Consider the following 16191-nt stretch of genomic DNA (forward strand, 5'->3'; position numbering starts at 1 on the left):
GTGTTCAGGCAGTGTCGAGGCTGGTGTGACTTTTCTCTGAAGGTGGTTTTAATTTTGCAGTTTCCAGTGTCAAGGGTGCTCCCAAAAATAGGTTGTCAGTGATTAACTGCTATGCTGGTCACAAAACTTCTTGGCTTAAGCCACGTGGTGAGTCTGAATATTAAAGAAGCAGCAGTGAAAAGTGAATTAAGTTGGACAAAGGACAAAATAAAGCCTCTTTGGTGAATTTAGTTACTTCACAGGGACAAACCACTGTGTAATCACGCGACCAGTTGAAGAAACCTTTGCAAAATATGTATGCATAACAGCGGGGGTTTTCAATAACAGTCTGAGCCCAGCTCCTAACACTTGGGACACCTGGCATAGTACACTAGCACTGTTGGCTTGCTAGACGCTCTTTCCTGAAACTAGTCCAAGGGCAGGTGTGTAGCTGCTTCAGGACATTATTCATGCAGGGCTGGCTGCTTTGCTCTTCCAGCCTGCTTGGATGCTGCATGTAGCTGTGAGAGTAGATGTTTGGGTGTTTTTGATAGACGTTGCTGTTAACAGCTCAGTGACCGCATTATCTGCAAATCTTATGGCCCAGATAACGCTGGTAGTCAAGTAATCAAGCAGTGCATGAAAAACTAAGCTGCTGTAGGCCTCCGTGAAAAGAAGCTTCAGCAAGGCACATTCCTGTGCTCCATGTACAGGCTGGAAAGCATGCGGTCTCCCTGTCTGCTCTGGCCAGGTGGTCAGTTAGGAGGGAAGAGATGGAACACTGCTAAGTCTTCATTTCATTTAAGTATGCACTTCTGTTTTTTCAATATGCTCTTCTTTCCTTTGATTTTTACCATTTCTGCTGAAGTCTCCCAAAAGGAAGAGTGCTTTGTTGTGATAAGCTTGATGTTTCCCTATGGTTTGTATAATTTAAAAATACCACAGGCTATTTTGGGCAGCGATCCTGAAACTCCTCACTTTGTTTTAATGGCTACACAAAATATTTTCTAAGACCTTTGAGATTTTTTTGGAAACATCTGTGGAAAATACCTTCTAAAAATGTCACTGTCTCTACAAAAGCAGTAGGCAAGGACACTTTCACTTCACTTCTCAGTCTTGAACGTAAATAGTTACATGTGTGCTTAACGTTACCATCATACCTCATTCCACTGATTTATCAGATTGGATCACAGCTTGCAAAAATCAAGACGTGGGTGTGGGGCAGATGTTAAGTGTATGTTGGTGGAGTATTCATTGTAGGGAGCTGATATCTTGTGCGCAAGTTGGTAAGCCTGCTTTTACCCTGTTTTGTTAACCTGTCTGACTCTTGTTAACCGTAGGTACTCTCCAGGCTGGCGTAAGATGGGAGTGTGCAAATACGTCCAGGCCTGCCTGTACTTGGAAAAGTGGTTTGCACGGACTAGGGCTGTTATATAGTCTGCTTGCTTCTGCTCCTCACTGTGTGGATGTAAAAATTATTGTTCCTCTGCATTGGCAGGAACCTACTGCACTCAAATCGAATGAGGTGGTAGGAAAACACCACTGTAACCTATCTGTTCAGAGAAGGGCCAAAGCACGTGGGACTGCTGCGAGGCATTCACCTCTGCTCTCCCCTCCCGCCCGCGCACTTGCCCTCACTTGAAACGGTAAAACTGTTTCTGCCATTGCATAATAAATCAGCAGCTGAGAAGGATTGATATGTCATTTTTCTCTGCCCCCCCCCCTTTTTTTTAGCCAGTAGGTTGCTTTGTTTGGTCACCCCCAGCAGCAGAAACAACTGTACTTGGTGGCAGGGTAGGAGTGAGTGAGTGGCTGGCAGAGGAGAAAGGCTGGGGGAAGCCAGTGGCTGTTAAGCCAGCCTGGCTACCAGAAGAAATGTCTGCGAAACTGCACTTTGAATTTTTTTTAACAGAAAAATTTCCCACGTAGCTTTCCACAGCTGCTGTTGTGAAACCAGTCAAGTCAGCCATCATCCAGGCAGTTCAAATCGCGGCGCAGTCTGTTTGCAAGTACACTAGGTTTTCAAGTTTCGGGATCTCAGGCAAGTTGGCACTGCACCCTCCTTGAGCTCCGAAAGAGTAGCACCGAGCAAAGCAGGCAGCCGGGCTACGTTGTGGAGGTCCGGCGGCATGGTGGGTTAGCGTGAGGGGGCCGGCTGATTCTAAGTATATGTGGAAAGAATAAATATTTGCGTAGTGCTTGTAATTATTGTTAGACTGTGGAGTTCACCCGCTGAGGAGATGTAAAGCTAGAGAGGGAGCCAGGGTGGCTGTACTTGCTGCCTGACTTGTGGGAACCTTTGGATGAGAAAGAGCTGAAGCCAGAATCTGCTGCAGCGTGACAAACTCCTGCCAGAGCAGCCTGCCTTTCGGATGCCACTGCGCTGGCCTCTTGGGGACCCTGGACTTGGAAGGATCACAGGACTTCGAAGGAGCTCTGTAGGTACAGACCAGGATTTTCAAGGCCTGCCTGCTGGCAGCGATTGCAGACCTTGGGTTGTCTGGGTTGTCTCCGTCCTGAAATCTGCACAGCGCCTTCCTTCTGCAGAACCCATCCTTTGGAGGAGCTTTTGTTTAATGATAAGCTAAATCTGTTTATGACATTACTTGCTTTTTTTCACAGCCCATTTTTTTAACATGGGAAGAATTTGTTACTGGCTTGCACTTCTGCACCAGTGGGTCCTGAGCCCTGAGCAGCCCGTGGGCTGCCGTCGAAAGGCAGAAGCAAGGCGAGACAGGCTGTGCCCCCGGTAAAGCATGAAGCATCAGATGGACTGTGTAGTTCAGCTGCGCGTTGACCACAATCTTTTAACAGAGAACTCATTGTGTATGTGGGCTTTGAAGTCTGTCACGCAAAGATAACATCTTTGAAACCTCTTGGGCCAGTAGGTTGTGGCCAGTGTCTTACTCTTTGGGACAGAGACTGTTTTCATTTATTTTTGGGTAACACCTATTTCATCGTGGCCCCCTCTGGAATGTAGTTAGTCATAACCAGAGTTTAAAAAAGAAAAAAAAAAACCAACAGAAAAACCCAAACCACCAAATTTGGGACTGTGGCTGAATAACCTAACCAACTTTCTGTGGTTTCCATGGCTATTCAGAGTGCTTCAAGGAGTGCATCTGAAAAAAGGTGGAGACACTGATATATTTCACAAATATTGCCAATTTATAGGGTACATGCTCAGTATTAGAAACTATCATTAGAGTCTCTCTGAGTAATGTGGAACAATGCATAAATGAGCTATATATTCTATTTAAGTATCTGTCACTTTAAATAGCAGCTCCAGGGACCCAGGACTGGAATAGCAGACACGTTGCTGGACGCAGATGAGGTTTCACTGGCAGAGATCTCTAGCACCTGGCTTAGGAAAATGTTCCCCTTACAAATGCCAAAGCTGCATACCTTTTTACTTCTGTACTGTAGTTTTTAACATTATGGTGAGTATGGCCAGCAGTTGAAGTTCATCATGGATACTTTGGATCTGGCTGATAGAGGTTGAAAGGACCTTTAGTCTTAATCTGTTCTTTTTCTTTCCATAGTTCTGAAGTGGATGGATTATACTTTTCTGGTTTGTTTTTGTATTGAAATGTTACTGTTCCATTTGTTTGCTGAATCAGTAACTTGCCATAGTTTCCTTATTTCTTGGACTTGTAGCGATGCTGTAAAAGTTAACTTAATTTCACTACGTATAAAAAACAAAATTGCCATTCAGCCACCACTGCCTTCTATTTTGAAAGTATACTTGCACGATGTCCTTATGCACGTAGTATTTTTAATTTCCAGCTTTGGTGCCAACACGAGCCCATTCTGTTTATTCCCCACAGTTGGAGCTTTGTGTGTTTTGGGGAGGATTTCTGTTTTGCAGCAGCAGCAGTTTTAGCAGCTGCGTGGTTTGAGGCCCCCGTCTCCTCTGGCGTGAGATCCAGCGGTGAACTGAGAGAAGGGCAGCGTGGGAGCTGGGTTGGACTGTCCCCGATTTATGTCCTCTGCAAAGCGAAGAGCTGTTGTCAAGCGAGGCAAGGGCCCATCCGCTACCCCCTTTCTGCAGGTCTGAAGGCAGGAAGCCTGAGCTTGGGTGTTGCAGCAGATAGTCATGGCGAGGAAATGATAAGCTGGGAGTCTTTTCAAGACACTTCTTCAAAATTATTTGGGGCTCTTTGATCAACCAGTCTGGTTGTGAGACTCTGTGGACTTACAACAGATATGCATGTCTGCAAACACACACGTGAAACCCCCTCCTCCAGGTCGGACAGTCATTGATGCTGGTAGAGGAAGCATCCTGGCAGGAAAACAGCGCGTTTGACACCTGAAGGCACATACAAGCCAGTGAAGTTTGCCTGGGTGACTCAAATGTGGCACTCGTGCATTCTCACTCCCTTGGCAAGGGCTAGGAAAAGCCATCCATCTTGTACAACTGCTTGCTAGAAAGCCGGGGGGCCCTCTGCACATCCCTGCGGCCCCTCCGAGGGCTGAGGAAACACCGGGAAAAAGCGGCCGCGGCGTGCTGGAGCCCCTGGCGCTGGCAGTGCATGGCCCCTGTGCTACACCTAGCCACGGGGAGCCCCTGGGGAGTGGGAGCGCCGAGGGGTGAGGTTGCTGTGGGTCGGCAGCAGTGAGAGGTTCCCTGCTCCTGGTCGCCTGCTGATGTCCAAAAATGCCTCCTGTGGTCGCGGCTGCTGGGTTAAGCACGGGAGCCATGTGAAGCTGCTGCCTGTTGCAAGGAAGGGCCTGGCCAAGGGCAGCGCTGCCTTATATATAAAAATAAGGCTTATATTTATGTTTTTATATATGACTTTTCTAAAAGCAGAAGGCAGGGAAGGTGAATCCAGCTTCTTTGAAAGTTAATGATACTGTTGACAGCAAGGAAATAATGAGCATCAAGCTAGAGCCCTTTCAGGATTTAGTCAGTACCTTTTTCCTTGTTGAATAAGGCAATTACCTGCTTTTTGCTATGCTTCTTGGTATTTATCTTAGTGGACCTTCAATGAACAGAAGATCAGTAGAAAAGAACTAAAATACACAAGGAATTCTGTCTCTAATAACGTTTGAACATTGGAGAGAGTATCAGCTAAAGTGTGATTTGGTATTATTTTCCTTGCAGCTGTGGATTTTTCTTCTTGCCATCTTGCACATGGAATCGCCACTTTCATCGTTGCAAAGTGTGTCTAAGTAACTGTGAAGTTGCATTTCCTCTCTCGCTTTCTTCAGTACAAGATGGTGCCGTTGTATTTTGGGTCCTTCAAGCTCAGCTATCTTTTGCTTTGTTTGCAGTAATCCAAGTATTTCCAGATTCCTTCTCTACTGCCCAAAATATTTAGAACTGTTAATGCAGTTTTTTGTTTGTTGATTTGAGTTTGTTTGGGTTTTTTTGTAGCTGTTGTCTGTTTATAAAGCCTTCAGCACAACTATCCCAAAGTGTGGCTTACACAGTTTTCCCTCCCCCCCTTTAATTTGCTCAAAGTCTTTAGTAGCATAAAAAGTTCTGTAGCAAAAAAAAAAAGGGGGGGGTTGTGTGTGTGTGTGTACCAGAAAGGGCACATTAAAAAGGACAGTATGGTTCTGGTGAATTGAAATGGATCTGTTCTGCTTGTTTTGAAACAAAACCTCCAGCTTGTCTTAGAAACAAAATAGTTTTGTATGTTAAAAGCAAACAGTTTTGGAGTCTGTGCCCTTCTTGTGCAGATTTGTTTTTTCGCTATGGAGGGTGGAGAGTGTATTGCAGGAAATAGAGCCTTACCATTGAAATGCCTGTTCTGCTGGGTGAAACATGTCAGGACCATGAGCTGCACAGAGATAGCAAAGAGCAGGATTAAGAAATCGGGAGCGGTTCCTCCTTATCCCCTTCACTCTCATCCTTAGCATGTGGGAAGAGCTAGAAACTGATGTGCTTAAACCTAGTGACTTTTGATAAACAAGACAGTCTGCTTCCACTTAAATACTGCTCAGATGGGAGGAGAGGACTTAAGACATTCTGGAGTTTACAGGAAGTCTCCCAGCTTCCCTGTCTGACTTTTGCAATAGAAACCTAAAGGTGGTGATGGAATGACTTGTGTTTTTTGTCTTACTTTCCAGTTGGCCTGCTGCTGTGGTACTGCCGCTTGTTCCTTGTGTTGCAAATGCTGCCCCAAGATAAAACAGTCAACCAGCACCCGCTTCATGTATGCTCTTTACTTCATCCTGGTGACTATCATCTGTTGTGTCATGATGTCAACAACAGTAGCTAACGAAATGAAAACGCACGTAAGTAAGAAAGATGAACGCACTGCTACCCCTGGAAGGAAATGGGGTTCCTTCCACAGCTCTTCATATATAGGGGTGCTCCCTCAGAAGAGGCGGTCGATTCCTTCCACCCATCCACTTCCAAACCCAGATGGGATGATTTTCCGTGCTCAGCCTCTTCCTGTCAATTGCTCACCAGTCGAGTGTGTTTCACAACAGGAAGAGTCACGGATCACAGGACTAGCAGCCTTCCACCTCTTCTATTGTGCGGAAACCTGCAGTGAACCCATCCCAGGTTTGCTGTGTGGGTAGTGTCATTAGGGGCTGTTAGGGAGCATGTTGTAGTAGAACAAATCGGTTCAGTCTAACATTGAGTTCATCTCTGGCAACTTGTTCAGTGGCAGAAGCAGCAAATTAGAAAATAACTCTTCAAGTGTTGCATTTATAATTTTAATTCTGTGTTCTTGGTGCTGTGTGACAGACTACTGCAATGCACAGTGCTGCGGATCCTTTACAAGGGGTTTTCTTCAGTGTGCGTTGAGTCATCATGTTCACATGGCCTCTAACCACAGCAGATATTGTTCATCTCTAATTGTCTTTTTAATTAAAAAGCTTCAAAAGCATGAAAGGAGCTGTGGCTAAAACTAGATTTTAAAACTCAAGTTTCTTTCAGAGTCTTAATACAATCTTCCTAAGCTAAATGCTCACCAGCCTGCTTGCGGTCACACACTAGACCTGTTGCACTACATCTTTGATTTAGTTTCTTAAGCCACCCAAGTTGCTCTCAGTAGCACAAATCCTCTCTTGCCCTCTACAAACTACAAGAAGAGAAGTCTGTTTTTAAGTAGAGGGAACAATGGCTGGATTGCTTAATTCTTAAAAATTAAGTTTCTGCACCAAACTTGGCATCGGGCCTGCTTCGAGGTTGTGAATGTGCTTGCCCTGGAGGTTCAGAACGCTTCCCTCGCTGCGGGCATCTAGTTGTTTTGTGTTACCCTCCCAAGAGGGAGTCCCGCTGCGTGCACAGTTAAGGCTCTTTCCTCGTTTAACCAGTTGCTGGTCAAGTTGATGCCCGACTTACCTTCTGCGCTTGACTTTCAGTTGTCTGTGAAACACTTCCCTCCGCAGCAGCCCACATCCAGAAGCCAGTGGTAGCATCCTGTACCTGCAACACCGATGAACCAGTGGGCTTATGATGGGGCTAGTTTGAGGGTTTCTGTGCTCTGCTGCCAGTGACCTTTCTTTCTTCCCATTGTACCCTCTTTGTATGTTCTGTCCTAATTTTCTTCCATTTAACAGCGCTTTTCTTGAATTATCCTAGTGCCACCATCTTACCTCTGGCCACCAAAAGCTGCTGACAGCCCTGTAAGAGCACCCAGTACATACATGATGCTTGCCTGTGAGCTGCGACTTAAAAACTGTTCAACATGTGTGTGCTGAAATTGCTTGCCAGAAATTACTTTGACTTACTAGATGCTTAGCTTGGCAATAAAGTGAATAACCCAAGGAACTCAAGTGTGTGGGAGACAAATTACGTGCTCATATCCAAATTTCATAAAGTCATTTTCCATCAGTAGTGTGGTTTTAATGCAGCTTGTATCCCTAACAAAAAACTCACTCTTTATCCAACAGAAAAGTGATTCAAGAAGCCTTCAACAACATGCTTCTCAGTATTGCCAAATTTCTTTTCCAGTTCATAGTCTTGAAAGCTCAGTGTGGGAAGAAATGGCACAAAGAGTAGCTGTTAGGGTGAAGTGGAAAGATAATCACCCTCTTAATTTAGAGCATTTGATGTCTTTGAATGGGAAATGGACCATCTGAAAGTAGGCTTTCTTTATCTGCTCTCTAATTTAATAATTATGTTCGGGGCTGTTAAAAGTTCAAAGACTCCTGAAGCTAATTCAGCCCAGTTGCAATAGAGTGCACCTTGAAAATATTTATTCAGACTAACCAGTCTCAGCTTCCCAATGATGAACTGTGTTTTGCAAGTGCTGGGCACTTACTGATTCGCTTTTGGCTGGACCGTGGAGCACTCCTAGCTCCTGAAGCCACACTGTAAGCAAACACTTTGCATGAGGTTTCTAGGACCTCACCTTCTCTTTCTTGAGAGACAGAATCTTAAATAATTTTAATTAGAATTTTTAAATTTTTGTATTAAAATTAAAATTTAAAATTTTAGTGCAGTCCCTTTGGAGCCATAATCTTGGCAGGGAACCATGTGTCTGCTTTACCAGTTTATAGTTCAAATACTCATGCTGATGTTACGTGAAAGGACTCTCTCCCTTGTCAGTGAGACCTTTTTTTGGTTGATTTGCTATAAATTCCCAAGTCTAAAGTACTTCTAAAAGTATTTATTGTAGCACTTGGTCCTTTGGCTTTATTTTGAGAGGAAGCAACAGCAAATGTACATCTTTTATGGACACCTTAAACAGAGACTTAAAAAAAATGTTTGTATTTGTTTTGCACTATTTATCTATCCCCATGGTCATGCATTCTGTCTATTAAAACAAGTTTAGGACAGTTTTTCAGTTCCTGAGGTGCCAGACTCTGCCAATGCCAGCCCAGAGCTGGGGACCTGCTCTGTGCCTTGCAACATGGCTGGAAAAATGAGGCACTGTCCCGGGGAGCACAACTTTCACTTCCTCACCAAGGTTGGCAGGTAGACGAAACCATGTGTCAGTGGGAGGACACGGTACCTGTGGAGTATTTGGTTATGGTTTCAAAACCTTGGTTCCTAATCTAACCAGCAGCATTTTGAGGACATCGTATTTTGTGGTAAGCCTTAAGAACTGAATAGTGTCTTTTGGGGGGTAGTTTTTTCTCTGTTGTTTTCATTCTTCTTCCCCATCTCCTGAGCTGTTCCTGCGCCCATGAAACACCAAAGGAGAGAGGCCCAAAAGGTTAAATTCTGAAAAATGTGCAAAGAAACCAAGGAAGTGTGTTTGTGTTTGATCTCTGAGGAAGAAGCAAGAGGCAATGGAGGGGTAGGGAAGCAGTGGATAGTTTTGACCAGGAAAATATTTTGAATAGTAGCTTGTAGAATAGATTTCAGAGAAGCAAGGTTGCGTATCAAGGCAAAAGATGGGGTAGAGCATCAAGCAAGACATGAGAGCCTCAGTGATGGCGACAGAAAGACAGAAAAGACCAATATGCAGTTACACAAAATGATTTAGAGACTTGACTCTGTTCCAAAATGAAGAAAAGCAGGACCCAACTTGAAGAAGTGCTTCTATGCCTTGATCCATATATTACTTTCTTCCAGTTATTCTGTTTTTTTGAAAAACAGGTACAGCTTTACTCACAAATGTTCTGTTGAAGCAAAACCTTGCATTTCACAGGCTTTGAAAGAATAATGGAGAGAAGAAAAGGGAGAGAATTGTTTTGGTCTGTTGAAATAGTGTTTTGTTTGGTTTTCTTTAATTAAATTTTTAATGTTAAAGCTGTTTCAAAACTAGTGGTTTCACCCTGGAAATATCCATGTCCTACTTAAATAATGAAAACAAAAATAAGAAAGATGTTTCCAGGAAAACAAACACCAGTAAAAACCAGTTCAGTTGTGTCAAAGCAGTTCAGTTCTAGATGGCTACATGTTCTGGCAGAGCATGCTTTCAGGCTTGTTTCCCCAGCCGGGTTTATATCTTGGCCCTTAACTGCATTATAGTGTGTCAAACCCCAAATTTTCTACCAAAGATGAGTTTTTTAAGTGCAGATGCCCATTGCCTATTTCTAATAAGAATTTAGCCATAGATGCAAGATGGCGTGTGTTTTGGTCTGATTTTTTTTTTTTTGTTTTTTCTGTTCCATTTCTCAGCCGCTCAAGACAGGTGGTTTTACCTGGTTTTTTGCCCTTGTCTCCCCACTTAACACAAATTTTCTTCCATGCTTCCTCCATTTCCATAGCAAAGTTCGTCTGCCACATTCTGCCTCTGTTGGATGAGGACATCCAGATGAAAGAGTCTCCTTCACGCCCATTTCTACACTCTTCTTCCTTCCTATTCCCCCTCTGATGCTATTTCCCGCGCTCCTGCATTCACATGTTTGGGTGCAGGCAGGCCCAAGCTCAGAGGTGACCAAGCCCCAGCTGGCTGCAGCCTGGACGCAGTGTGGCCGTGTTGGCTTGCTTCTTCCACTGCATTTATTTCGGGCGCCAGGAGCTCACAGTGAGGGGAAAGCAAGCTCAGGGCAGTCTGTCCCTGTTCCTGTAGATGTTGCTATCGTCTCAAAGGGTTTCACTGCACTTGGAAAATTGCTGACCTTGCTGTGATAACATCATTGTTTGCGCAGCAACCGATGCATTTATGTTATCTGAGCGGATACTAAGTTTCTGCAGCAAGAACGCTTTGACCCATACTCAGAGGCCAAAGAATTTAGCTTATGTTGCTTTTAAAGGTATAAAAGTAGATGTTTCACTATATCAAACTTGGCAAATAACTAATCCGTGACTTTAACAGCTGGCAAAACTACCCAGCAAATGGAAAGCCTGGTAAATCACATAGGGTGGACAGGCTGCTCAGCAGCTGAACATGTTTCAGAGATACAGAATTTAAAATTAAAAAAAAAAAAAATTAGTCTTTTTTAACTTTTAGTGAAGAAGTCACATGAGCCTTGATAAATTGTTCCCAGCAGTAGACCGTCCTCTCACGAAAACATGCCCTTTTCATTACATCAGCCCTTTTGTCCCCAGCATTGTGCTCATGTTTATTATCTGCCGGGATCCCCAAGAGTTTGGTTTTATTCTTGTTTTGTTCCTTCAGGATCACGCGTCTCCAAAAAGGGCGTTCAATCCCACAGGACTATTCCTGTGACCATCACTTATTACTGCATAGTGCTGTGCATACTACATGGTGGCTGAGCTCTTTGTTGCTTGTGTAGGCACAAACCGAGCTATTGTTCATATGAATCCATCCATTTTCTCTCGGCCAGATCTGTAAGGAAATTACTACTAAATGGAGAAAAGAACATATAGGGTCAAAAATCCCGTCAAGATCTCTGTAGAAACCTATGCAATTAAAGAAGATGCCCGTTTACAGTTACCCAGAGATCTGTTTTTAATCAACTCGTCAATTAATCAAGTTCCATGGTACTTTTTGTTTTGTTCTGTAAGTTTCATAAGCAAAATGCTGCTTGGTACCAAGTACAGATCTTACAGAAATCTGTCTCCTTGGTCAGTACTATCGTCTATATCAAATATCTAATTTTCTCAGAAATATTGGTAGTTCAATATTATACATCTTTTTAATCGCTGCTGACTGATGGTTATTATAAGCAAAGAACTGGAAAGCATTAATTGATAGCCCAGTTGCTTTCCCTGGCATTGCTGTGGCCCCTTGGCTTGCCCTGGCATCACTGTGGCATTGATAGGTCTCTTAATTATTCCAGTCAATCCATTTGCTGGTTTTGAATGCTGGCACGTTTGCCCAGTCTGATGTTTCATTGCCTTTCAAGACCTGGGAAAGGCATCCCTGGTGCTCCAGACAGTTTCTCAGGAGCTCTGTAAAAACTCTTTGATGCAAGTTAGCCACAGCTATTCGTTTACTGTCCAGCTTCTTACACAGTGGCTACTCATCTCTGAGTTGCTTCTGAAAGAGTGTCTCAGAGTGGCCCAGCTTGAATCCGTTCTTGTAACACCACGCAGCTGCCACAAGACCTGCTTTTCACCTCCTCGGCTGGTTCTGGCCCTCCTAGGATCAGCTTGGTACTGGAGTTAGGTTTGCTATGCTTAGCACAGCAACTCAGTGTTACTGTGAGCTGCTAAAATACTTGCTCTTTTTGGGAAGCTGCTAGGAGCGTTGTTAAGCTCCTGACTGGTTTGGGTTGCTGGCACATGATGGGAAGTTGCATACCCTGCTGAGGGAAGCAGGCTTTCAGAGCCTGCTGGCTGGAAGCCGGCAGTTTATGTGTTTCCTGCATCTCGGATGGCTTTCTAGCCAGCTGGGAACACTGCCTGATTGCTTGCTCTCAGGTCCTGTTTGTTCTTGCCCTGTCCTGGTTTTGTGTACTGACCTGCCTGCTGAAGGGAGGAGAGACCCATCTTTGCTAATTTCTTGGAAATGTTCAAGGATGACGTTGCCCACAATCTTTGTATATTTTTCCTAAGCAAAATCTGGCCTGGCTGAATGCTTTCTGAAGTCAGATTCCCATTTCCTTTGCCCGAGTTAATTATTTGAATATGTTGTGTCCTGGCACACATTGTCTTCTGTCTCCTCCCGTTACCTGTGCAGGTAGCAGCGATCAGCTCCAGGGGGTTTGATGTGTTGCTCGACTGGTCTCACCAGCCTTGGCTGAGGGCTGTGAGTGTACAGAGAGGCCATTCTGTCTTTGAAATGAACAGTGGCTTTGTAATTAAATGCCTGTATTTCTGCGCAGCTGAATGACTCCCTGGCTGCGAGGGGTGGTGTCTGCACAGAGGCACCCCACAGGAGCAGGTCCTGGCCACATAGGCCTTTTTTGAGTGCCCAGCATCATCTCCGCCTGGTGAAACTGAAGCCAAAATGTGCAGCTGTTTGCTTTCCCCTCATGGCGAGAGCAAGACCTCAAGGGCAAACATTTAATGAGTCAAAAGAAAGGTGGAATTTTCCTGCCTTTCTGTTAACTTAAAACAAAATCAGGGCAACTGGCACAACTCCCTTTCGGAGGCTGTGATGGAGGGGAGGGGGCTTGCTGCCCCTGTGCCGCTTGGGTGTGCTTCGGTCTACATTGCTACCAAGGGCAGCACGAGCCAGAGCTTCCTGCCCTGCAGCCCCACTCATGCCCCTTCGGCGGGTAAAACCGCCACTATGTCTCATGTACGCTGGATTACTGAAGCAATCAAAGTCTTCTGCTGTAAAGCACGGGAAGAAGGGAGAGGGTCCCCAGGGTGAGGGGATAAGCAGTAAGGGGCAGGGATGGCTTAAGCCAACAGAGCTGAAGGAAAGGTAGGTGGACTTGTACCCCAAAATGTCTGGAAGGAGTTGAGAGTTGAGGCTCTGGAAAACCCAGTCCCTTGTGTTTTACATTTCTTTATGTCCCTTGAACCCTTAAATTCTGCTTGAGGGGTATCAAGAATGAAAACTGTTAAATGAAGCCAGTGAAAAGTCAGTGGTGCATAGATGTAGACATGCTTAGTTACAAGGGGCCCTGTGTCCTATCTAATGGCTTGTAACATGTTCTGCTTTTCAGATTCCCTTCTACAAGCAGATGTGCAAGGGTATTCAGGCGGGTGAGATGTGCGAGAAGTTGGTGGGATACTCTGCGGTGTACAAAGTCTGTTTTGGAATGGCCTGTTTCTTCTTTTTGTTCTTCTTGTTCACCATCAAAATTAACAGCAGCAAAAGCTGCCGAGCATACATTCATAATGGGTGAGTATTTGTTTGATTGCTTAATTTCCACTTCTCTTTACAGGTTTATGCTGCCTACTTTCCAGTTGGTTGTAGTACTAAGCAAAAAAAAACCCAATACTGCTTTTGTCAGAAATAATGCAGTCAAGTGAAAACTAACTAAAGTGACAATCAGTCATCAAAGGCTGCTTTTTCTCTTGTAGGGTTTTAAATAGAGATTTCTCATGGTACTTGAGTTGAAGACATCTAATTCCTATTATAATCAGATTTTTTTTTTTCCCCTCTCATCCAGATTCTGGTTCATTAAACTTATACTTCTGGCAGCAATGTGCTCAGGAGCCTTCTTCATTCCCGATCAGGACACTTTCCTCAATGGTACGTCCTTCTTGTGTTGTTATGCTGCTTTGTTCTGTACTACCTTGTGAGTGGTTATAAATCCTAAAGGTCTGATCAATGTGAATATTGCAGTATTTCTTCAAGTAAAGCCAGTATAGTCCCGGTGCAAAGGGAATATTTGGAGCTGTTTGGGGAGAACTCTGCGTGCACAGAGCACGTGGTCTCCGTGTGAATGTGCAGTGAAGAGCATGTTTTTTTCTGACCAACAGCAGGCCAAATGGGTAGGTAAAAATACCACTGCGGTGCTGTCTTGCAAATTCTTTAAGAAAGCAGGCAGCTGTAATGGTGCGTAAGAAATTGTTTACTCAAGAACTCAGAGGCACGTGTCAGTTTGGCTTGTGCAGGTAGCTCTGCCGTAGCGAGCAGCCGAGGTCCGTGCTGCACGGTGGAGAGGTGCCAGTGCTCAACGGGGCATGGTGACCTGCCGGGCGCTGGTGTTTGCTGCCTGGAAACCTGCAGTGCCGCAAAATAATTTGGGATGTAGCTTTCAGGCTGGTGGTGTAAATGCAATAAGGTAAAGTTAGACTTCTTGGGGCATATTGCAAGTGCTCTGCTGAGGGTGCCATGTCTGAAGCATTTCCAGTTTTGGAACATGCCCTGGCACCACACAAGCACGCTGGGACTGGCCCAGTGCTTAAACATCAGCTCTGGGGGGGCTTCTCACAGGCCTCTTGTGGGCTAGGAGCAAAAATCCCGGTGATACCAAGATGAGTTTCTGCTCTTCAGTTTGCTAGGTACTTGTAAGCCCTTAAGCTGTTGAGTCTGGGCAGGTGAAAGTCGTGGGATCAGTAATGCAAAGGAGCGTTTGTATCTGCTGCCTGCTTCCGCTACAGCTTGCTTGGTTACCTGTGTTTTCAACACTAATCTCCTCTAGCGGGGGTGTTTAAAAAGGGGGTGAGGAAGGAGTAACACAAGGGAAGAGAATAGAGTGGGCAGACATACTATGAGCACAGTACTCTGGGAAACTAAGGTAAAAACCACTTCAAGTAAACCACTGATAGGTGTAATTCAGCTTCTTGCTCTTGCTAGCTGTTTGTTTGGTGCTGGTTCAGTTTGATGACCCAGAAGTGAAGAGCTCCTTATTCCTATTCCTCTCCTCTGCAAAGTCACAGGATGGCTGTATGTGCTTGTCCTTAGTATCTAATCACTGTTTGGATTAGAAAGATGTAGCAGTGCAATGTGTTGTACTCATGAGCGAGAGAGACTGCCTATGATCTTTGCAAGTGACCCTTTTCATGGTGGAAAGTCGTCAAGACCTGAAGTGTTTGGGGAAAAGGGGAAGCGGAACTTTTTGTGCTGATTAGAGTGCTGTTTCTCAACAGCAGTCTAACCTAGTGTGGAGATACAGCATAACAAGCTTTCTTCCCGAAATTAGCCCTTGACTTTTCTGTCTAAAGCTGTATTCTGCGCATCCTGCTAAACTGTACTCCAGTCAGCCCCTGAATTTGAGATTTACAGATGGTTTGGGTATTGTGTGGTTTTGTTTTCCCATTTTTTTCACTCCCATCAGGAAACCTACACTGGTTTTTTTCCGTTTTTTTTTGGTTAGCATTCTCCCGGTTTGCTTATTTTTTATTAGAAAAAAGCTCTTGCCATGGTTCCCATGCTTAGCAGTTTGTTAATCATGGAGGAGGAGTATTACGTGCAAGAACTACGTTTCTGTGGGCTGTAGTGTTAAATCCACACTGGCCATGCTAACCTTATCTATGATGGATCCGTAAAACATCCCACAGTGTCCTGCCTGTGGCAGTGGGAGATCCTGAGTCTGGCTATTTAATTACTCACTCCATTGGTGGTCTGCTTTTTCCTGCTCTACCTCTCCCAAACACGCATGCACACCTTGTTCCCTGCCTATTTTTTATGTTCTTTTTTACATGCTAGCTTCTTCCGGTTTTTGGTTTGTTTGTTTGTTTGAAGAACAGCATGCTTATCAAGCGCATACAGTAAGTTTAGCAAAACCAGACAAATGGCATTTTGCTTGCTGTCAAATAATGAGCTTATGGTACAGTGAAAAAAAAAAAATCTCTACATCATCTGTTAAGGGTAACGTGCCCTGACTGTTCTGTTCTTCCACATCACTTATACAAGTTTTTTTTGAAAGGAAAACACAATGGTAGGATATGGCTGAACTTGCTAATGCACTTCATTGATCTTCACTGAAATCAGCTGCATGCCTGGAGTCTTTTATAGGCCATGCACTGCGCAGCAGCACAGGCTGTACAAGCTGTATATGCAACTAAACATTTAAATAGGTATCTGTATTTCCTCAGAAACTTCTGAT

At 44.5% G+C, this 16191-nt stretch overlaps 2 protein-coding genes across 2 annotated transcripts in view; both read left to right on the forward strand.

Moving 5' to 3' along the window:
- Nucleotides 1–16191, forward strand: part of SLC30A5 (solute carrier family 30 member 5) — a 174109-nt gene that overhangs the window by 93131 nt on the left and 64787 nt on the right. The gene's annotated exons all lie outside the window — the stretch shown is intronic.
- Nucleotides 1–16191, forward strand: part of SERINC5 (serine incorporator 5) — a 43953-nt gene that overhangs the window by 7852 nt on the left and 19910 nt on the right. The window contains exons 2-4 of the mRNA XM_075526617.1: nt 6052–6219; nt 13357–13535; nt 13807–13889. Of these exons, the coding sequence (XP_075382732.1) occupies nt 6052–6219; nt 13357–13535; nt 13807–13889 (430 nt within the window). The remainder of the gene's footprint in view (nt 1–6051; nt 6220–13356; nt 13536–13806; nt 13890–16191) is intronic.

This window comes from Mycteria americana, chromosome Z, assembly GCF_035582795.1.
Source record: "Mycteria americana isolate JAX WOST 10 ecotype Jacksonville Zoo and Gardens chromosome Z, USCA_MyAme_1.0, whole genome shotgun sequence".
Classification (NCBI taxonomy): Eukaryota; Metazoa; Chordata; class Aves; order Ciconiiformes; family Ciconiidae; genus Mycteria; species Mycteria americana.